We start from the raw sequence: 24,470 nt of genomic DNA, 5'->3' as shown, positions 1-24,470 counted from the left end.
TACCCCATTATGTTGTGAGCAGTAGGCCTATGTGTGCTGTTGCAAAAATTGTGTCTAATCTGTCTGTGTCTATGTCTGACCTGGGCTGGCACATGTTCACGTTAAAAAGTGTGTGCGTGCACGTGCAAAGTGTCCCGGTTTTAGTTCCGGGAAATCTGGTCACCCTATGCCTGGTGGCAGACCAAATTGCAGCGTGAAAGCGAGGCTTATGGGCAACCAATCTAAACACACATCATATTAACAAAGAACACATTTTCCTGCAGGGGCCTTTCTAAAATGAGCAGTGGTGAAAGTTACTATATTCTGTTGAACAAGGAGCTGATAAGCAACATAGCTAGCTAACATTAGTTGAAAAGTTGTTTGGGTAGGTTGTGAAAGATAAAAATTGGGCACCATGAAAATGGTATGTGTATAGTCTTTAGGCTGCCCTACACGTTATTGTAGGCCCAGTTTAATATGCAACTCAATGTTATACAATATATGTATTGTGTGTGTGTGGGGGGGGGTCTCATCTCTCTTTCAGGTTAGGGGTCCTTGGCCTGTGTTAGGAGATACATTCACTGTTGATTCAGTCTTTTCTTGGGATTTGTAATAAAAAAACACCGGAGACAGAGATGGCTTCTAACGTTATGTTACTTGGTAAGACACTGTTGTTTTTATGGTAACATGTAATAGCAAATGCCAAGCAAGGTTGAAATATGTTCTATTTGGGGCTGTGTCTCCCGGGGCCATTGGGCCAGAATTTCTCGTTTCTGTTCGTGTCTGGATCTCAGCTTTCTAATAATAGAAGGGTCCAGCTGACAGGCGTTACACCAAAATCTGTGACCCATCAGAAACTGTGACTGCAAACGGTGCTGCTGCACAAATTGTCCGCCTGTGCGTGGTTGACAACAGGGGTGAAGAACAAACAAATCAACACAGAAAATGGCTCCCCCATTGTTTTGGCTAAGCAGGTGATGAAATTGCTTATATATATATATATATATATATATACAGTGTATATATCTGTTTTCAATCTAAATTTAATTCGCCAGGACCGACACACACACACACACACACACACACACACACACACACACACACACACACACTTACCATCAAACTCAGCAGGGCCCACTCCCACTATGATGACAGACATGGGCAGGGAGGCTGCCTGTGGAGAAAAAACAAACTGTGCATGTCATGATTGAATGTGCACTATATGCCTGAGTATGCTTGGCTGTAATGAGAATAAAATGCTTTTAGAGTCAGTTCTTTTTCTGTCCAACCTGACTGCACTGGTCGGCTTGCACACTGGCTGTTGTTTTTGTATTCCTTTCATGAACGAAATGCAGGTGTTTACCGCCGTGGTGACATATGCAGGAAACATGCAGATTCACATTTGAGTGGGCACGGCCGCAGTCTGGTACAGTCTCTTGGTCAACATCTGGGAGCGCACAAAAGGTTCATTTCGGGAAACAACAACAACCTTCAAGCTACCAAGCTACATGCTGAAAATGTCAAGTTTTGAAGAAACTTTGGACCGTGCAACAAGGCAGGCCTGCTTGGTTCTTTCAGGTGAATGATTGTAAAGATTTACAAAGCATATGTTTAGGACATTTCTTCTCTAACGGACGATTTGGGGCCGATTGGTGGGATTGCTGTGGACGAAGTACACACGGAGCTATACTGGTAAGAGCCAATGAGGTTTAACCATGTATCCAGCTAATTTAAATAGCTCACGTTACTGTATTGTGTCAACCATTAACTTCATTTAATATTGTATGTGGCATTTCTTTTGCAGGGTGCAAATGTTCTACCAAAACAAGGTCCTTCCTGAGACTATTTAGCAGAGCCACCGTCACCGTCTCTGTGCCAGGAGCTTAGCAATGCCTAAAACGATTGGGATTGGTTTAAAGAACTGCAAACAACACAGAGGGCCAGATGTACATACATTTTCGAAAGTAGTGTTATCAGCGACATGGCCAACCCGCAGAAAGCGCACGCTGTGATACATCGGCTTACGTCGTATTTACCAAACCTGCACTAAACCGTAAATTTTGCGCATTTAAAAGCGCAATTGATTTGGCGATGGCGAAGAAATCCTGCTTAATGTGTGTTATTTCGTCATCAGTGGTGGGGAAATGTATGTATTGACTAGTGCGCTGTAGCAAAGTGTTATGTACTTGTGCTTTGATACGGCTGAGTGCAGACTGCGATATTCCCATTGCTGATGCTATGACTGTTTGAAATGATCCTTGCTTTCCTGGGTGAAAGTCCTGTGAAGAAATGCTAAACATCTCTCTGATATTCCCTGACTGGTGGTGGTTTACAGTTGAATGAAGTTCATGTGGAAGCCATCCCTGTGCTGTCCCTACATACACACATGTGTGTTCAGTGTTCAGTGTGCAGTGTCTACTCACATTGACCACAGCCTCTTTGGTCTGAGCCATGTCTGAGATGACGCCGTCTGTTATCATCAGCAGCACAAAGTACTGGGAGCCGTCAGTCACTTCTGCAGCACACCTAGCATCACACACGCACGCACGCACGCGCACACACACACACACACAGGTTACAACTTGTTGACAGCAGAATAATTTTGGAATTTGTGCTACTTTGATGTTCACTGTAGCCAAAAATGTCTGCATTACCAACATGCATCTTGGCCAAACCTTGCTGCACCACTGTTCAATTAGCAATCAGACATTTAGCTGTGAAAGGATCAAAGAGGAGCTCTTCTGTTTTGAAGCAATGGGTGCCGACCTAGAAAGGGGAGTGAGAGTAAGAGGAGGAGGACGAGGAAGATCAAGACCAAGAAGAGCCATCATTTCTAATGAGATGCGAGCCACTTACAGTTTTTTCTAATTGCTAATACACAATTTTGCAAACTAGGCTGGTTTTATCAAAATACTTAACACAATTCACAAAACCACACACCCAAACTGCAAAATACCTCATATATCCTCCAAAATGAAGCACTGCAACCAAAACTACATATAACATTATCAAAATCAAACTTTTGCACCAAATGGCACACACTTCATTCATATTACCAGATTTTTGTCTAACCAACTACACACTGTTGGGCATAATGAAAAGCACTCTCATCTTTAGTATGCTTTGCCATAATACTAAAATAGTTTGAATTGCAGAAAATTCTTCAGATTGTTCACATGCACAAACATATTTGCAGATACACACACATGCTGTTGAAACAAACACCAAACCAAACAAGTCAGTGCAACATATGCACAGCAGATATATTTACATTGGGCTGAAAAAAATATGCTCACAAAAAACAGTAAACTGAAAAAGAAAATTGCAGAAAAAATGCAGAGATTTGCAGAAATGTAAAAAAAAAAGAAAAGAAAGGTGCTCACCTGTGGTCTTTTCATAGTGCTTACTTCCTGATTGAAGTGGTAACAATTAACCATTGAGGTGTTTGGCCAGTTGGCACATATATTGGCCAATTAGCTCATGTAGTGTCATTTTGAATGGCAGTGTTTTGAAATGGCAAACATGTGACTTTTTGTCAGATTGTCTTATGCAGAGAACCGTGTTCAGTGCATTTAAAAAGTGCCATTTTGAATTGCAAAATGTGTGTAAAGTAGAAAATGTGGTTAGACTTTTGGAGACTTGAGAAGAGGTTTTGCTCTCTGTGTGTCAGTTTAAATAATTGTGCTATGCATGTCATTTTAGTGGGTTAGCAATTGGAAAAAACTGTAAGTTGACCATGTGGTCACCATGGTCTAACAATGCAGAGTACAACCGAACGGGAATCCAGACTGCGAAATGAGAATAGGTAAGACATGTTCAGTTTAATTTTATTTATATAGCATGTTTAAAAACAACCATAGCTGACCAAAGTGCTTAACAAGCTCAAAAAAACCCAAAATGATAATATACACAAACAATACACAATACAAAATAACCAACAGTAGAAAAAGGTCAACGTATCAAAGCTCAACTTCACTTGAAAGCCAACGAATAGTAGTGGGTCTTGAGCAAGGACGAATGTTTCAACGGTCCGAGATGTTCTTATGTGAATAGGTAAACTATTCCAGAGGTTTGGAGCAGCCACTGCAAAGGCTCGGTCACTTTTATTTTTTAACCTGGATCTGGGCACATCGAGGAGCATCTGATTGGAAGACCTCAGTGCTTTGACAGGTGTGTGGACATGTAAACGCTCCAATAAATAAGAAGGTGACAACCCATTTAAAATCTTAAAAACAAGCAATACAATTTTAAAATCAATCCTGAAACAGAATGGAAGCCAGTGGAGCGTGGCCAAAATTGGTGTAATGTGGTCACGCTTTTTGGTCCCGGTTAAAAGTCAACCTGCTGCGTTCTGGACTAACTGTGACCGACGAAGAGATGACTGATCCAATCCAACATACAAAGAGTTACAGTAGTCTAATCCAGACGTAATAAATGCATGTATGACTCATTCGAAGTCTTTGCGTAGCAGGTAGGGCTTGACCTTAGCCAAAAGTCTCAGCTGGAAGAAGCTGGTTTTAACAACAGAACTAATCTGTTTGTCAAATTTAAATGTCAAAAATCACACCCAGATTCTTGGTAAAAGGACAAATATGGGAACCTAAAATACCAAGAGCATCTACACAGGTACTAAAATGTTCAGCACGACCAAACACAACAAGTTTTAACATTTTCTTATTGTCATTGAGATCCAGCCATATTTTGAGATCTCTCAAGCAGTTAAGCAAAGGCTGAAGTGTGTCCTTATCATTGTTTTTTAACAGGCAAATAGATTTGTACATCGTCTGCAAAACAATGGAATAAAATGTTATGTTTTTTTAAAATGGACCCCAAGGGCAGCATATACAGAGAAAAGAACATGGGTCCCAAAATGGAACCTTGGGGGACTCCACAAGAAAGAGGGGCAGCAGATGAAGAGCAATTACCAAGGTGGACAGCAAAACTCCTATCTGTCAAGTAAGATTCAAACCATTTGAGGGCTATGCCCGTAATGCCAACACTTTGTTTGAGTCGGGATAAAAGGATAGAGCGGTTGACAAAGGCACCAGTCAAATCTAAAAGCACTAAAACAGTAGGTCTAAAATTTGAGAAAACTGAAGGATCCAGATTCTTATTTTTTAAAAGTGGTTGCACAACAGCATGTTTAAAAGCAGCTGGAACACACTCTGAGCTGAGAGATGTATTAACTAAGGAAAAAATACTCGACCCAACAGTGTTAAAAACATCTTTGAGTAAGCGTGCAGGGATACTGTCCAGCAGGCAGTTTGCAGGACGAAGATGCTTAACTATGTCAGAGAGAAGGTGGAATGAAACTGGCTCAAACTGCTGGAAGACAGCTGGGCATAAAGGAGGAACAGAGGGGTCACTGGTAAAAGCAGTGGATGAAAAACTCAGACCAGTACAGCAGAAAACTGTGAGGCAGTTAGAGGGTTGATTGCACGCACACAGTGTGCGGGAGCAACAGTAGAAACGTCCGAGCAGGGGACAACCACAGTAAATAAGACGGGCAGATGATCTGAAATACATGTGTCACATGTTTCACTAATGGCAACACCTAAGTTAGTGTTTTTTGTTTGATAGTTGAGAAGTTTTGCTTGGAATTAAAGTCACAAAAATAATCCCAAAGGCGTATCACTAAGCAGCCGGCACGTGCCCTCGGTGATGGGAAGTGGAGCGCACAGACCAAATGTCCTGCTAGATTGTCCTGCTGCGCTGTCTCTGTACTTCTTCTACAAACCTAAACCTTATACAGTCTCTGATCTGTACAGACGCAACTGTTGCCTTGGCTTGCAATGTCGAGGGCGCGCGCTGAACGGAGCTCTGGGGGATATTTTAAGGAATCGCCGCGGCTTGCTGGTCTGGTGTGCTGTACTCCGGCCGTGGGCTGCCGCTGCACACTGGGTCACAGCTGTGTCAGGTGGCGGCACACTTGCCCAGTATTCCAGCCACCAGTGTTACAATATAAAGGCATGCCACCTGCCAAAGTGGCACACAAGTTTGTGTGTGTGTGTGTGTGTGTGTGTGTGTGTGTGTGTGTGTGTGTGTGTTGGGATCCCAGCAGGGAGAAGGAAGCCCTGCTGTCTGACACTCAGTGTGGCCTGAGGCTGAGAGCAGGAAAAATGGCAAACTGTCTCTACTGGATTCCTCTATGTCTGTCCTCCTGTCTGTCTCAACATCCACCCCTCATGTTTTCTCTATCCAAACGGAAACAAATGAGAGAGCATCTTTTCAACCTTTTAAAAAGTTGTGGAAAATCTTTTTTTTATCAGTGGTCCCTTACCAACGCTGTCCCACGACTCAGAGCACTTCAGCCGGCTTCTCAGTCTACCTAACTTTGGTTTTGTGACAATTTTAATTAGGCCGACAGCGGCGAAGGCCCTATAGAAACTGAAGGAATCATTTTCCCGGAAAATGAATCGCCTTTTTGAGGGGCTTAACATACTCAAAAACTCACCAAAATTGGTGGTCGCATCAATCCTGGTGAAAATGTACGTATTTGAAGGGTTTCAGGAATAGGCGCACAAAAATGGCTCGCTAGCGCCCCCTACAAAGTTAAGAAATGTTAGACCCTGCAGTACGTTTAACGTAGACTAACGAAACTTGGTACACATATGTAGCATGTCAAGACGTACAAAAAAGCTCATTGGAGCCATACCCTAAACCCAACAGAAAGTTTGCCATTTTGAATTGAAAGTTCAAAATTTGTGCGATTTTGGCCATTTACACATCGTACTTTAACAAACTCCTCCTAGAGATTTCATCCGATCAACTTCAAATTTGGTCTCTACCATCTTAAGACATTAAAGATAAAAAGTTTTTAAAAGAAAAACTTTTCGTCATAGGGCACGGCCATTAAATGGCAGCCATTATGTGTGTTTCATTATCGAAACAGGAAGTGGGTGTAACTTGAGTGTACATTGTCCAATTGGCTCGAAACTTTCAGGATTCATTCAGTGTACCTGTCAACATTTACAGGCCGATATTGGCTCAAAGTCATAGCACCTCCTAGTGGCAACAGGAAGTAGGCCCAAAAGTCAAGGTGCTATACTTTAACAAACTCCTCCTAGAGATTTCATCCAATGGACTTCAAATATGGTGTGTAACATCTCAACACCTTAAAGATGAAAAGTTATTAAAAGAAAAACTTTTCGTCAAACGGTGTGGGCGTGGCGTGGTGGCCATTTTGAGCATTTATTGATGAACAAAGAAGTTGTTGTAACTTTAGTGTTCATTGTCATATCTGCCGGAAATATCTCACGATTGACAGGGATCCAGGCCTGAGGACATCTACAGGCCAAAATTGACTTTTGATCATTGCGCCCCCCGCTGGGCTGGCAAAAGGAAACCCGCTTTATATGACAAATATCATCCGATTTACATGAAACTTATAATGTGTGGTCTACACGTGATACTGAGCCGCTTCCTATACTTTAACCATGCCCATGTACTTAGGCCACACACCCCTTTTATGGCTTTTGAACTGTTTAAGGTAGAGTCTTGTGTGAGATATCATTGAACTCAGCAGAGAGTTCCTTCTTCATTGGTGATGGTTTGGCCCGCCCCCTATGCTAAAGCCACGCCCCTTTCATAACTGGTGACCCATTTAAGGTAGTCTTGTGTGAGGTATCTAGAACTCAGCAGGCCTGATGAGCCAGAAGCTTCCCAGCTTCATGCCCTGACTCAAAAAAGCGCTGTCTAGATTTGAGCAGATGAAGCTTGGATTTATTCCAATAACCTGTTTGAACCATTTCAATCCGGATTCTGCTCACTCGCAGCACAGAAACAGCCCTCCTCAAAGTCACCAATGACCTCCTCCTCTCCTCTCACTCTGGCCACCTCACCATTCTTATTGTTGACCTCACTGCAGCCTTCGACACCATCAACCACTCCATCCTCCTGTTCCGACTGGAAACCTACTGCAACATCAGTGGCACCACACTCTCCTGGCTCCGTTCCTATCTCACCAACAGACAACAGTTCATACACATCAACAACAACTGCACCTCCTCCATTGCTCCTCTGTCATAAGGCGTCCCCCAAGGTTCGGTGCTTGGTCCTCTCCTTTTCATCCTTTACATCCTGCCACTCGGAAATATCATACGCAAACATGGTCTTCACTTCCACTGCTACGCCAATGATATCCAGATCTACATCTCTACCAAATCCATCACCACAGCTATATCCTCCACCCTGACCAACTGCCTCACCGATATTCAAACCTGGATGCAAACCAACTTCCTCCAACTCAAATACAATAAATCCGACTTGATGCTCATCAGTCCGAAATCCCTCACAAAGAACAATCATAACTTCAGGTTCACTGTCAACAACTCCACCCTGTCTCCATCCCCACACATCCTTAAAGGGATATTTCACCGAAAGATGAATATATCTTTAAATTGGGTCACTTATGTAGTAGAAATGTGAATTTATTTTTTAGAAATTGGTGGCTTCTAGGCCGAGAAAAGCCAGAAAATGTAGCCACGCCTACTGTTTACAGACAGACAGACAGTGAGATGGTCAACTCAACGCAAGTGTGTTTTATTGTCATTTCAACCATATTCACAAAACGTTTCACCGTGGCTCAAGTGGTGTTACACATTTAAAATGTATAAAAACGACATTATATAAAAACGACATACGAAACAGGCTACATTTAGTGTACACACATTATAGGCTCCGTAAAGTTCAGCTAACACATAGCTACTAGCATTAGCGCTTGGTGGGCTGTAAATACCGAGTACACAGCCATAAATTTGCGTGGAATGAAGAATGGTCGGCATTTAACAGTCAGAAACTCCACCAGCAGTTAGCAGTTAGTTGGATACAAGCACCCCATTTCTGCACCAGGCAGTCCGTGTTAACATGGCCCACCTCCACTAGCTAGTCTTACCCGGTGACAGAGCAGCCGGCCTGGTAGCTGGATAGTCCGATACAGTAATGTTTCCACAACAACAAAAACACAGCAGTCTCTGAACTCGCGTTGGGAGTTTCGTTGAAGTTGGATGTAGTCCAGTTTGTTGTCTAATGAGCGGACACTTGCAAGCAGGATTGATGGAACAGGTGGCCGGCTGGCGTTAGCTTTCCACCAGCAAACTCGTTCAACGTTCCCCGCTGATGATGTCCCTTTACCAGCCAGAGGCATCGAGCAACACCGCTGGTCTCGATAGCAGTCGGGCGAAGCTGTGTCGAATCTTCCGTCTGTAATAAAGTGTCCTGCATATTCTCCGATCCGTACCAATGTATCCCGGTGGTACACGTGTGCGGTAGTTTGAATGCATGTTGTTCTAAAATTTCCTTTGGGATGAATAAATCTATCTATCTAAAGTTTTCTGCTGAGAAGCCAGTAGGAAGGATTCAAGATGGCTGACGCTCGTGGTTCGGGAATCTTTGTGTAAAGACGGCAGTCCAGCCCCCTATGGGCGGGTTGAAAACAGAAGAAGATTTTTTCCAGACCCACAATACAAAGATCTCTGGTCTCAGGGGGACATTCAATTCAATTCAATTCAGTTTTATTTATAGTATCAAATCATAACAAGAGTTATCTCGAGACACTTTACAGACAGAGTAAGACAAAGCCCCAACAATTACAATAATTCCCTCAAGAGCAAGCATTAGCAGTAGCTATTGTGACAGTGGCGAGGAAAAACTCCCTTTCGGGAAGAAACCTCGGACAGACCCAGACTCTTGGTAGGCGGTGTCTGACGATGCCGGTTGGGGGTGTGATGAACAGTGGCAGAAATAGTCACAATAAAGATAATGGAACAATGACTACAATGGTAGTCGTAGTAGTTCATGTCATAGTAGGGCACAGCAGGGCATTACGGGGTGTAATGTGGGACAGCACAGCATGGGTGGACGCGGTAGGACGCAAGGACGCAGCCGGACACTGCAGGGAATCGCAGAGCATAGCAGGGTGTAGTAGGTCCAAGGCGACAGCTGCACCCAAAACCCAGGTCTTGGTGCCACCCTAATCCAAGGCGATATTCTGGGTGAAGAAGAAACATAAGGACTCCGGGGAGTAAACTCCGCAGAGCTAGGTTAGTAACAAGCATTTCTGGGAGAAGGATGCACATAAAAGGAACAAATGAAAAGAGAGATGAAAGAGCAGCTCATTGTGTCATAGGGAGGAAGGACATTCCCCAGCAGTCTAGAATTAAAATAGCATAACTAAGAGAGGCAGGCTAAAGAGAGGTGCCGGATCGGGCTTGAATTCTCCCCTGCCGGAACGGGCTGTACTTCCTGCCGCCCTCTACTCTCACTATATTATTGATTATATGATACGTAGATCTATTCTATAGTTGGAAAAAGAACATAAGGATGTTAGTAACAAGCATTTCTGTGACACGAATACACACAGATGGAAAGAGAGAGGAAAGAGAAGCTCAGTGTGTCCTAGGAGGTACCCTGGTAGTCTAGAACTATAACTGTATAACTAAGAGCTGCAGAGAAGGGGAGATAGGGAGGCTGTGTTCCGCGATTGTGGCTACACTCCTTCCCCCCGCCGGTCTAGGCTAACTCTGCGACTCATTACTCCCTAAGTATATGTAAGCTTTCTACGTGGAGAAGCAGAGATGGGTTGGGGTGCGCCATGATTGTGGCTACACACCCACCCCCGCCGGTCTAGGCGAACGCTGCAACTCCTCATACCCTAAATATAGTAGGGAGGCGGTGCGTCATGACTGTGGCTACACACCTTCCCCCTACACACCTTCCCTCGCCAGTCTAGGCGAACGCTGCAACTCCTTACTCCCTAACTATAAGCTTTATCGAAGAGGAGAGTTTTAAGTTTAGTCTTAAAGGTGGTGACGGTGTCTGCCCCCCGAACCCAGACTGGGAGCTGGTTCCACAGGAGAGGAGCCTGATAGCTAAATGCTCTGGCTCCCATTCTACTTTTAGAGACTCTAGGAACCACAAGTAACTCTGCATTCTGGGAGCGCAGTGCTCTAGTGGGACAATAAGGTACTATGAGCTCTTCAAGATATGATGGTGCTTGACCATTTAGAGCCTTGTAGGTCAGGAGAAGTATTTTAAATTCAATCCTGGATTTTACAGGTAGCCAATGTAGAGAAGCCAACACAGGAGAAATATGATCTCCCCTCTTAGTTCTTGTCAGAACACGCGCTGCAGCATTCTGGATCAGCTGGAGAGTCCTAAGAGTTTTATTGGGGCATCCTGATAATAGGGAGTTACAATAGTCCAGCTTAGTGCGATTCCTTTAATGCCAACTAAATGTTCCAGTCTCTGTAAAAGGATGGTATGGTCAATAGTGTCGAATGCAGCACTAAGATCTAATAAGACAAGTATGAAGACAAGTCCTTTGTCAGCAGCAATTAGAAGGTCGTTAGTAATTTTCACCAGTGCCGTCTCTGTGCTATGATGCTTTCTAAATCCTGACTGAAAGTCCTCAAATAGACTATTCCTGCGTAAAAAGTCATATAACTGATTAGTGACTACTTTCTCAAGGATCTTGGAGAGAAAGGGAAGATTCGATATAGGTCTATAGTTGGCTAAGACGTCAGTATCGAGGGTGGGTTTTTTCAAAAGAGGTTTTATCACAGCTACTTTAAATGACTGCGGTACATAACCTGTTAATAAAGACATATTGATCATCTAGTAATGAAGTGTTAACCACAGATAACGCTTCTTTAAGTAGCCTCGTTGGGATGGGGTCTAATAGACAGGTAGATGGCTTTCCTGAAGAGACCTTCAGCATTAATTGTTGATGGTCTATTGGAAAAAAGCAGTCTAAGCATATGTCAGGTCCTGTCGTTCTTTCTAGCACTCCTGCACTCAAAAGTGAACCGTTAGAAGTTAAGGGCAAAAGGTGATGAATTCAATCCCTAGTTGTTATAATTTTATCATTAAAGAAAGTCATGAAGTCGTCACTACTAAGACCTAGGGGAATAGATGGCTCAATAGAGCTGTGGCTATCTGTCAGCCTGGCTACAGTGCTGAAAAGAAACCTTGGGTTGTTCTTATTTTCTTCTATTAGTGTTGAGTAATAGTCTGATCTGGCATTTCTGAGGGCCTTCCTATACGTTTTCTGACTCTCTTGCCAAACCAAACGAGATTATTCCAGTTTGGAGGAACGCCATTTACTTTGAGATTTGTTTTAATTTGCAAGTTTGAGAGTTATACCAAGGTGCTAGTTTCCTTTGCTTCATCATTTTCTTTTTGAGTCTACAAAATTATCAATTTGGGAGGGACTAAAGTTAGCATAAAGGTCTTCTGTTATATTAAAACACAATGTTGAGTTAAGTGCTGTTGGAATATTTTCCTTAAATTTATCTATAGCACTGTCAGATAGGCATCTTGTGTAGAAGGTTTTATTTAATTTTGTATAGTCGGGTAGTAAGAATTCAAAAGTTATTAAAAAATGGTCTGATAATAAGGAATTCTGTGGAAATACTATTAAATCTTCAATTTTGATGCCATATGACAGCAAAAGGTCGAGGGTGTGGTTAAAACAGTGCGTGGCCTTATGGACACTCTGACTGAAACCAATTGAATCTAGTAGTGAGTTGAAGGCAGTACTAAGGCTATTGCTGTCAATGTCCACATGAATATTAAAATCACCTACAATAATTATTTTATCTGATTTTAGGACTACACATGACAAAAACTCTGAGAATTCACATAAAAATTCAGAATACGGGCCTGGCGCTCAGTAAACAACAACAAATATAATTGACTGTACTGTTTTCCATATCGGATGTTGAAGATTAAGAACAAGGCTTTCAAACGAGTTATAATTAAGTTTAGGTTTAGGATTGATTAACAGGTTTGAGTCAAATATGGCTGCAACTCCCCCTCCTCGGCCTGAGCCTCTAGGAATTTGAGTATTAATATGACTGGGAGGAGTGGCTTCATTTAGACTAACATATTCTTCATGTCCCAGCCATGTTTCAGTAAGACAGAATAGATCAATTTGATTATCTGATATCAAATCATTTACCAATATTGCTTTAGAAGACAGAGATCTAATATTTAATAGTCCACATTTGATTCTCCTATTCTGTTCTATCGTTGCAGTGGTTGTTTTAATTCCAATTAGGTTGTTATGTATGGCACCTCGCTGGTTTACGTTTGATTTTACTGATCTCAGTCGGGGGACAGACACCGTAGTTATGGGATTAAGGATGGGTGGCTGCTCCAAAGAAGGCACAGAGGAGCGTGTAGTGCTGTTCCTGTGATTACTGATTTTACTGATTCTTACTGGAATGATATAGCTGGTCTGTGGGTTAGCACAGTTATTTGTAAAGGAGTGAGAGCTTATGGGATTGTGAGACTGGGAAGTGCGCTTGTACGTGTGTTTACGGGGTGCAGACCTTAGAGTCAATCTAAGGTCTTGGTCTGCACCCAGGTCTTGGTCTGCACGGCGTGCCGTAGATTCTCACATAGCATCTGGCTTCCGCGTCTATTGGGATGAATCCCGTCCCTACTGAACAGGGAGCCACGTTCCCAAAACAGATTAAAATTGTCAATAAAACCGATGTTGTGGATGCTGCATGTATGCTGGAGCCAGGTGTTGAGGGTGAGTAGTCTGCTAAAAAGGCCTTGAGATGGAAGTGGGCCCGAAATAAAAATCTTCTTCCCAGTGCTTTTTAAAGCTTCAATGAGAGTACCAAAGTCTTTCTTTGTGCGCTCACTCTGCTGATAGGACATTTCGTTATGTCCACAATGGACCACGATGCGTTCAATAGAGGTCGGGAGTGAGGGCATCAGGTCCACAGCTTTAGCCAGGATGTCTGCAACTTTGGCTCCAGGAAAGCAGTGTGTGACAGCATTAAAAAACCGTATATCCCGAGTGATGGAGTCACCAATAATTATTGTGGAGTGCGGGGGCGTGAATGGCCGGTGGCAGGAACAAAACAGGCATTATCGGTTTCAGATGGACAAGGAAAAGAAGAGGAATATTGCTTACCATTCGGAGGGGGAGTTTGTTTTTGAGGAACGTTGTCATTTGGCCGGTTCAGGCAAGGGATGATTACCGCATCCCTCAGAAGTTTTCGGCGCGAGGCAGCGGTCCTCTCTCGTGACGACAGCTGGTCATTCGGCTTTGAAGTGGGGCTCGCCCGCGTAACCACGTCGGCCGTTACCGGGGAAACATTCGGCTTCGACAGGGCATCGAAGCGACTGGAGAGGCTGAGGACAGGAGGCGATGGAGCCCTACCCGAGGCTCTCTTTCGGCCGCAAACCACTTTAGTCCAGGATGGCCTGATGGTCGGTGTCGAGCAAGAGGATGGATGTGGGCAGGCGGATGGGTCCCAAAGCGCAGTATCCTGGAAAGCCGCCGAGAGAGTTGTGATTTGGAGCGATTGATTTTGAGCAACGTCCAGGTAGGCTGTTAACAAGGCATCTTTGGTTTTTAAGTCCTCTGAGAGTCGACAAACGTTTTCCCTAAGGTCAGAAATTTCTTTGTTTGCATTTTCAAGCAACGAGGAAATCCTGTGGGGAAATGGGGACTCGCCAGGTGTGGATGTAGCCATGGAGCTGGCGTTAGCCTGAAGCTAATGTTTACTACTCGTAGAAAATGTGCGGTACTCCACACACAGGTACGTAGATTTGCGTCGATTCTGGCTCTTTATAGAGACTAAAGGCTACCAGGGGGCTAATAAGAAACAAAAAACTAAGCAACTAGTACAACATTTTCTCGAAATAATACTGTTTTTCTCCGTCTGTCTTCTCTCACTCTACACTCTCACACGGCGTTACCTTCCGGTCACAATCCAAATTGTGCTCTCGCGAGAATTGACAGACAAGACAAGGATGCAGGTTGGATGCAGGTTGTTTTGGGTTTCGCAGTCAAAAGGTTAGCTCCACTTCCCATGACATGGGGGAGGGAAGCACGGTCATTCAAAAATACTACCGTGTTTCTACTGATACAAAGCTTAATGCTAAATTGGTGAAGTATCCCTTTAACCTGGGAGTCATCTTCGACAGCAACCTCACTTTTGAAAACCACATCAACCAAATAACCAGAACTGCCTTCTTTCATCAAACATTGCCCGTCTCCGCCCATCACTCACCTTCTCTGATGTCGAAACTTTGATTCACGCCTTCGTCACTTCCAGAATTGACTACTGCAACAGCATCCTCTATGGTTCACCTGCAAAAGCCTTAAATAAACTCCAATACATCCAAAACTCTGCTGCCTGTCTCCTCACTCCACACCCGCTCCCGTGATCACATCACTCCCATCCTTCAGAACCTCCACTGGCTCCCTATTTCCCAACGCAACCAGTTTAAAGTCCTCCTCCTCACCCACAAAGCCCTCCATGACCAGGCTCCTTCCTACCTCACAGACCTGCTCCACCGCCACAACCCCCCCCAGAACCGCCGCTCCTCTGACGCAAACCTCCTCTCCCCACCACTCAGGACCACACACCATACCTGTGGTGACAGAGCTTTCACCATTGCAGCCCCCCTCCCCTCTGGAACTCCCTACCCATACACATCCGTGAATGTACTGACCTGGACACATTCAAAACACTAATCAAAAACACACCTCTTCAGATTAGCTTTCCAAATACAATAGTCTTATATTTCTCACTTGATAGTTACTGGTTTTATTGTTTTTTAATTGCTTCTAATATGCTTGTTTTATGTGTTGGTTTTTATTGCTTATCTGTTTTTAATGTGATATATGTGCTGGTTTTTTACTGTAAAGTGTCTTTGAGTACCATGAAAAGCGCTATATAAATAAAATTTATTATTAAATAACAATAATTAAATATGTAGGCATCATATTTTCTGAAAAATGCAAATTAAATCCTAATTTTGGACTTCAATACATTTCAGTTTAACAGACACTTAGAAGTTGGTAAAAGTAAAATTCATAAATATATACCACTTGGCTGAGCATTTGGCCAACGCACTCTTTACATTTTTAATACATTTAATTGTATTAATCTTATTTATCAATGTTAACGATGGCCTTCCTTATAGTGTGTGTATGTGTGTGTGTGAATGTACATTTTGTGTTTTTTTTTCCTTTTGGTGTGCTTGGTGTGTTTTGGTTTGGCCTCCCTCTGTGTTTGCCTCTCCCCTCATGCTCTAGAAGTCACAGGTGGGCGTGGTCATGGGAGCTTCCACTGTCACACCTGAGGCTCATCACACCACTCAGCACTCCTGTTCCTGATCATCTATCAACTCCCCATATAAGCCAGGCCAGTCTCCGCCGGATCGTTGAATCAACCAGTATGATAACACGCCAGCCAACCTAGTAACCGTCACTTTTGAGTTTTACCTTTTGCTAACCTGTCTTTGTCCTGTTTCACCTCAGCCAACCACCTTGCCCTGTGCCGGAAACCTGACTAACCTACCTGCACCGCTAGACCCAGACTTCTGGAGCCCGGACCCCATTCCCTCTCTCTTACTCATCCTACCACCTGCCTTTCGGACCACATTCTGCCTTTTCTGTTCAATAAAATCACCTTTTATTGCAACTACCTCTGGTCTGCATCTGAGTTCTGGTCACCGGTCCTGACACCAGGTCAGCACTTTATTTGAAGAAACAAACATGTTGAAGTTATGAAGAAGTAATGTTTAGTCTATTAAACAAACTTTTCTTTCAACACTACAATTCATCACAATATATGCACACTGCTGTGACTGGTCAGTTTTTTGAAGAAGACATGAACATCGTTAATAAAGAAAACAAATTCAGGTAGTTACTCGTTAAGTCTTTTTTAAATGATCTTGTGAACCATTAATAACTGGTTTGTAATTGATGTAATTCCTTTTTTAGAAGTTGTGAATCCATCATTTATAAAGTATGAAAGTACATTAATTTTATTTATAAACATTTATAACATAAATTAGCTTATTAATACAAGAATAACATGTATATTTGTGTTTATGAATGACATACTTATGTGTAATAATGTAGGAACAATGCTTTATAAATGATGAATGAAGTATTTACAGATACTTAACTAATCAATCCTTTTTGCATACACGTTTGAGACGCTTCCTAACTTCTGCCCCACAGTCAATTTGCACAAGGTACCAATCATGTGTCTGATATCTGAGAATGAGAGATCTGAAATTATGAAGAAGCACCCTTTCTATGACCACCACACCAAATGTAACAATTTAAAGTTACTTTTAATATTAACGAGTTACTTTTGATATTCCACATTGACCACTCCTTACATCGGCATTAACTAGATCCACCGCACAGCACGCATTTAAAAAGAAAGCACATCACTTTTGAAGCTGGTTTGTCTGTTACTAGCATTTAAAAGGCTATTATTTAAACAAGGAGTCCTGTGCAGTGCTCACTCCACATTCGGGGTGGAACGGTACACAGAAGTCACGGTTCGGTTCATACCTCGGTTCAGAAATCACGGTTTGGTTCGGTACAATGGAGGGAAAAGCAAAACAAAAATGCAGAAAGCAATTTTTTTTATTGTGCATGTCTCAGGCTGTCCACAGAGCTAGCTGCAACAGCTTGAAGTGTATAAAGTAAGATGTAAACAGTAAACCATAAGTACCCTGCGTCATCTTGCTCACTCCACATTCGGGGTGGAACGGTACACAGAAGTCACAGTTCGGTTCATACCTCGGTTCAGACATCACGGTTCGGTTCGGTACAATGGAGGGAAAAGCAAAACAAAAATGCAGAAAGCAATTTTTTTTTATTGTGCATGCCTCAGGCTGTCCATTGAGCTAGCTGCAACAGCTTGAAGTGTATAAAGTAAGATGTAAACAGTAAACAATAAGTACCCTGCATCATCTCCAGACTCCATGTGTAACTTGTAAACAAAATAAGACAATCAGTTATTAGTGTGATATGGGAGACAAGCACTGCTCTCATATGTGAATGCACAGAGCAGGGATGTTAAAAGAGCAGCTTCGGTTACACAGAGCAGTTGACGAGTTTTGGTGTTAGCTTCACACGCTAAGGGCGAAGCTAACAGCTAATAGTGGAGCTAACAGCTAACGGCGGAGCTAACAGCATATAGCGGAGCAAACAGCGAAGCAAGCAGGCCTGGAGGCCATTTGTGGTTGAGGCGAGAAGGGATACAGCTACGTCCGTGTTTGGTTGTATATGGAAGGGACTAGTTTGCTTCGTGTGGCCTCACTGGACTGACTGACTCGACATGTAGCAGGGCTACAGATTAGGTGTCTCTAAAGAACCGCATGTCTAACAGTAGTTCCGCATTACATTAATTAATTTGCACGCAAGTTTTATTTATTTTTATACCGTGTATTCTCCGTGTAAATTCATGAACCGAACCGAGATGTATTTCATGTATTGGGCAACAGTCTGTGAGAGCGATGTGGAGGCAATCCCGAGAAGAGTTTTTTTTTTCAGTATTTCGAGTACAGCCCCTTTAATGCACGGGAAGTTTGAGCTGACTGCCTGTCATAGACCTTCTAAACCAGTTATTATGAGGTTTGTATTTCTGCGGAACCTTGCTTAAAAGTAAATAGTCCTCTGACAAGGTATGGGAGTGAGTCTGTGTGTGTGTGTGTGTGTGTGTGTGTGTGTGTGTCAAATCTGAAAATGTCTGGAAACACATAACATGTAAACTGTTATTTTTTCGACAAACACAGGGACTATTGACAGTTTTTGTGAGTAGCTTATCACTGCCATCAAGTCACCTCACATACTTTCTGTTAGTATTCATAACATGCATACATAAACAGCTGGCATCCCATGATGCTACAGGATAAGTGACAGAACTCATGGAAACGTGCAGATTGTATTGTATGAGAGAAATGATGTATGCGTGTGTATTAAAGTATGTGTGTGTGTGTGTGTGTGTGTGTGTGTGTGTGTGTGTGTGTGTGTGCTTGTGTGTTTCTCACCGAGCCACCTGGTTGATGACAGGAGCAAAGTTAGTGGGGCCATACAGCTGAACAGTTCGCAGGCTCTGGAAGTAAGCCTCTAGTACTCCATCGATGGCCACACAGTTTGGGTTTTCTGTATTTGAGTTCTGCAAGAGAGAAAACTCAGTTTGTGAAAAAACATTAAACCAATTGAAAGGAAACCAATAAGGGTTTATTTGTCTTGCCTTGATGAAATCTATTTCTTACTACACATGTGCCAAAGGTTTTCACTGTATCTTTAAGCTGACACAGAGCAGATACTGGGCAGCATGGCCCAGCCTTATATCTACACGCTATATGCTACATCCAGACTCCACTGGCTTGATTGGCACTTTCCACTGAATGTCATGGCCTGCTCGGTAGGATTGGGCATCAAGAATCGGCTCCAACTTGGAATCGTTTCTAAAATTAGGATTCCAATGGAAACGTTTCTTTTTTGGAATCGTTCAGAATCCGATCGGTTCCAAATTTAACACACGCAAGTTTTGGTTTCTGTAGCGGCCACTGTACTTCCAGGCGCTTGTTGTGTTGAAGCCATGGAGCACAGTAAAGTGTGGTGTTCTAAAGTGTGGCTTTATTTTATGTTGAGAAAGTCCTGTAAAACTGTAAATCACCATTGAATCAAACATTTTTAAAATGGTTTCAACTGCACCCCTCAAAGAATCGGAGCCGAGAATTGATAAGAACCGGGATCGAAAGGAAGAATCAGAAATGGATTCAGAATTATTCAAATCAAAACGATGCCCAACCCTACTGCTCAGTAGTACACTGACTCCTGCTGGAGATCGGTTGGCACTAGCCCAGTCAGCCTGGTTTAATTTCACTGCTTGCTTTTTGATATACACGTACACCTCTCTAGTGGGGATGGGCAAGTACTCATTTTGGATGTCAGTATTCGTTCAACGTATCGAGTACTTGCTACTTTTTCTTTTTGCTTTGTAACTGTCAATATCTCACTACGACGTGTCACTTTGACAAGTGACTCATGCCAGCGAGCTAATGCTTACGGTAACATTATAACCTTACAACAAGATTCAACAGGCATCAAGTTATTTTCAGTATGATTGTTTTGACCACTGCTTAGTTATATATATAGATATTTGTATATATCGATAAAAAAAAAAAAACATTATTATTGTTTTTTTTTAGAATCACACACAATTTATATCTGCAATATCTGAAAATAGTAATGCAGAAAATAAGGGTTGGAATGCTTTCAACGGTGCATTGTGCTCAATTTGACAGACTTGAAATGGCTTACTGACAGAATGAAACGTCTGAGACCAAAGTTGGACTGGTGTGATTCCACTGCAAACTGCTCAAGACTCCATGACAGGAAACAAATCACAGACAGTTGAATATTAGAAAATGAATATCAATCTGTTAACCTTCAAGTTAACCTATTAACTTCAAGTTTGTTAACTTGCTGTAAATGGCTGCTGCCATTACACATTCCAAACATCTGTAAATAAAAATAAAAAAATAAGTCAAGAATAGCTGCAGGAAGCTTTTTGCTATGTTTTTATAAAAGAACTACAAAGTCCTAGTTATGAGTGATGAGAAGACATGTTAGCCTCTTTGCGTCCCCTGTCTAGTAATTGACACAGGGCAGGAGGGTCTAAGTGGTTGAGATGCCAGGCAGATGTTGTTCTTCACTTTTGCATTTCTTTTGGTTTGAAATAGATCACTTTTTATTTAAAGTGTTGAAATGCATTGTTAGCCTTAGATGCATGCATCACGTCTTATGTTTTTGATAGCTTATATGCACCTGTACAGGTGCATGCACGTCAACTCATTCATATTATTGATAATCCGTAAAACAGAAACTATACTCTGTTTTAAGCTGTTGAAAATAAGTCCATCTTGAAGCATTTAAATTTTGAAAGCTTTGACAATAGACATTGAATCCATATACTATTCATAATTAACTACATGAATACAAAATAAAAGTTTAAATTGTGCACACTTTAATTAATCCATTGGTGTCTTTTGGGTCTCTTCATTTTTTAGTCATTCTATTTTCAGAAACAGAAATTAAGCAGGATGACCACTGCTCCAGCTGGCTTAATCTTTGCTAAGGTGCTGGAAGCATCAATAAATCCAAACTGATAAAAGACATATCCTCACACTTAGATTCATGCAATGTATCACTTTATTAACCTTCTTCTAACATATAACAGACCATTAACAGAGCATACATCTCAACATTGGATAGGCAGGCAGAAATAACCAATCATATTCCAATCATTGACAGTAACAACACACCCACCTCCTGGGAATTGTGGTTGTACTGAATGGTGTACTGTGAGGAATGCCAATAGAAGCCCTACTTGCCCCTTATATAACTCTAGATAGCATGTAAACCATTTCAGGAATTTATGAAGGAAGGAGTTTCTGTTAGTGTTAAAAACATAACTTGTGTAAAAACAAAAACATAGAAATTAGCATATTCCACTTTTACATTGGGCGGCTGTGGCTCAGGTGGTAGAGCAGTTGCCTACCAATCAGAAGGTTGGTGGTTTGATCCCTGCCCCTGCAGTACCATGTCGAAATGTCCTTGGGCAAGACTCTGAACCCCGAATTGCTGCACCATTGGAGTGTAAATGAGTGTGAAAGTTTATCTGATGAGCAGGTGGCACCTTGTACGGCAGCCTTGGCCACAGCATATGAATGTGTGTGAATGGTGAATGGTTCCTGTACTATGTAAAAGCACTTTGAGTAGTCGTTAAGACTAGAAAAGCACTATATAAATACAGTCCATTTACATTGTAGGAAGAAATCTCTCATAAGAAGAAGTAGTTAAGTTTAAGGACCATTGCAACAAAAATAAACTACTGGGTAGGAGTGCTTCAGTGCGGTCTTTTAGATAATACTCCAGAGCCTCAAGACCTCTGTCGTGGGAGATATTGATGAGGCTTTCCATATCTAAGATGGCCAGAATTAAATGATTAGGTAACTCTTTTAATGCTCATATCTTGTTGATTAAATCAGTAGTGTCCTTAATATATGATGGAAGCTTATGTGGTTTAAGAAAATGATCAACATTTTAAGTTAACTCTAGTAAAGAATCATTGCTGGCTACAATATTTCAGCTTTTAACCAACCGTTGCAGACATCATGATATAATTGTTAAGTTGTGTCCTATCAGGACTCCCTCCCACTGCTCATATTTGGCTGCTTCAACTCTTTTGACACCAATTTCTCAGTAAATTCTTAATACAAAGCAGTACTTTGAAACTGGGAAAAACAACCAGCACTACTTTATTTAAACAACTATGCATTTTGTATTTAAGAATAGCAAGACAATATGATACAAGATTCAAGTTACAAACATAAGAAGATAGTGACTCTGACTGAGTTTTTTTTTAAATACCCACCAACAAAAAGCATGTTAACTACTTGAACATACATTTTTCTCTCCTTTCCTTCTGGCCAGCAAATTTCTCAATGACTCTCTGATTAAAGTCAGTCATCTCAGTAACAAGTCTCTTTTCCATGGACAGCATGGCCAGTGCATTCATTCCTGGGTCATGGTGTTTCTGAGAAAAGTTTTTATTCTTTTCAAGGTTGAGAAGCACCTCTGGTCATGGGTGTGGTAATGGTAAAGGTGGCACAGACAAGGTGGTCTGTGAAGGAGAAACGCTCCCTAGTGTGTCCCAGGATGGTGTCACAGACCTATAGAGATATATATTTTTGGTGGGTAGTTTATGACTTCATATTTCATTTGATCATTTATTTTTATATTGCCAATTATTTTTTTTCAGGATGCTGTTGTATACTATTAAAATTATGATTTTTGTAAGGATTTATGCCAAACATTTTTTTTTCTTGAGTCTGTACCATATGATATGTGGGCAGGACATCTCTGCAGCACAACAATAATGTAAAATGGTATTTTGACTGATTTCTATAACAAACCTGCAATCCTTTCACAGTCTTCTGGACTGAGCGCCCGGCGCCTCTTTGTTGGCCGAGAACCACTGCTTTGCTCACTAATGGAATGGAGAGAGTTTCTGTAATGGAAAAGATAATTTATTATAATATTGGCAAAAGAGAAAGAGAGTTAATAATGAAAGAAAGCAAATAATTATCATATTACAGGAATACAGTTACCTGATTTTTTGTATTTCCTGTTGGAACTGTTGGATGCTCCCTTTGATATGGACCGAATCAATGTTTTTCTTCTGGAGCTTGGCATAGAGGAAGTCTACATGTTGCATGATGTGGTGATAACGTTCCAGAAAGAAACTTAAAATCCTGATCCTCCAGTAGCATGGCCAGGGCTCCTGCTTCTCTGACAGTATTGGGGTCTAAGTTACCTGAGTCTTGTATGCTCTCAAAACAGCGAATGAGATCCTCTCTGTGCTCAAAAACAGTATTGATAGTGCAGTAGCAATGGACTCAGCTGTAGCTGACTGCAGAGGGATGAACTCATAAAATCTTTCCTGCACGTTGTTTTTGTCGGCTCCACAAAATGTCACACTATTATTATCCTGGACATTATGTGTCGACAAAAAACGTTAGCTTCATGCTATTATCAAGATGTCTGCGACTACTTTCATGACGTTTTCATTTTTCAGAGAGATGTTTTAGGTCGACTCTTACCCCCGTTGTTGTCCACAAAACCTCAGTGCCGACACTTTGAAATAAAAGACACAAAAAAAGGCATTGCTAACATCACATCCAGCCAGCCACCCCTGGGTGTAGCTTCGTCCTCGGTCACTGGCCTGCTGCTGGATTTGTAAATCGGGTTGGTCTGGTCCGAGATCCTTTATCCTCTTTTTTTCTTCCAGTGAATGCCTTGTGAAAGGTTTTTTTTGTAAATCAATGACAGAATTTGGTTTAACTGCTGCCATTATCTCTACGAAAGTGATCTGTGTCACTGTGTGATTTGTGAGCCTAGCAAGGTTTTGGCGGAGTGATGGTATCGCCTGCGCAGTAGTGGCCAAGAGCATAAAGTTGAATGACAGGTGTCGAGAATCAATCAGATTGGATAAAATAACATGTATCCAATTCTGATTCGCCAGGGGGAGCGAGTTGCGCCCGGAGGACAATCTTTAAGAAACAAATTAGAGACCAGTTTCAGGTGACTTGTTTGCCGAAAATTTAAGGACTCAGATATACATCCATTTGTCCGGCATCCCTGCCCATGAAACCGCATGAAACATATTGAAACATAGAAAATAGTTAACCGATTAAAGCCAGTTTATATTAAATGCTGAGGCTCTTACTACCAGCCGGCACATCGTATGAGTAAACTATTTTATTTTAGTTTTTATTTCATTTTTATATCATTTTTGTATACATTTATATTTCTGGAATTTGATGGGGGTGGTGCCCTAGCACCCTCTATTGACAAGCCGCCACTGCGATGTACCCTACATTTCACCCCTGTATACCAGATTACAACATGCAACATATATACAACCTTTTTTCTATTCTAATGAGTGTTGGTTTGTTTTAAGGACTTATTTGTTTCGGTTTGTTTCCACGATGCACACAGATAATGCATAATAGCGCATCTACTGTTGCAACGATATTTTCAGTGAGTGTCCGAAATCTCGTTTGGTCGTTCCCTATATAGTTCACTATTTAATAAACACTATATAGGGAGTAGTGAGTGAATGAATAGTTTCCAACACAGCTTA

The 24,470-nt window shown here is 41.9% G+C and overlaps 1 protein-coding gene across 1 annotated transcript in view; it reads right to left on the bottom strand.

Annotated features, from left to right (window-relative positions):
* The window catches only part of LOC144516126 (copine-9-like), a 348,189-nt gene that overhangs the window by 8,607 nt on the left and 315,112 nt on the right, over positions 1-24,470 (bottom strand). Inside the window, exons 16-18 of the mRNA XM_078247326.1 lie at positions 18,802-18,929; positions 2,403-2,505; positions 1,096-1,153 (exon numbers count right to left, since the gene is read on the bottom strand). Of these exons, the coding sequence (XP_078103452.1) occupies positions 1,096-1,153; positions 2,403-2,505; positions 18,802-18,929 (289 nt within the window). The remainder of the gene's footprint in view (positions 1-1,095; positions 1,154-2,402; positions 2,506-18,801; positions 18,930-24,470) is intronic.

This window comes from Sander vitreus, chromosome 4, assembly GCF_031162955.1.
Source record: "Sander vitreus isolate 19-12246 chromosome 4, sanVit1, whole genome shotgun sequence".
In the NCBI taxonomy this organism is placed as follows: domain Eukaryota; kingdom Metazoa; phylum Chordata; class Actinopteri; order Perciformes; family Percidae; genus Sander; species Sander vitreus.
Note: the sequence above shows the minus strand (reverse complement) of the source record. Positions and strands in the feature narration are given on the sequence as shown.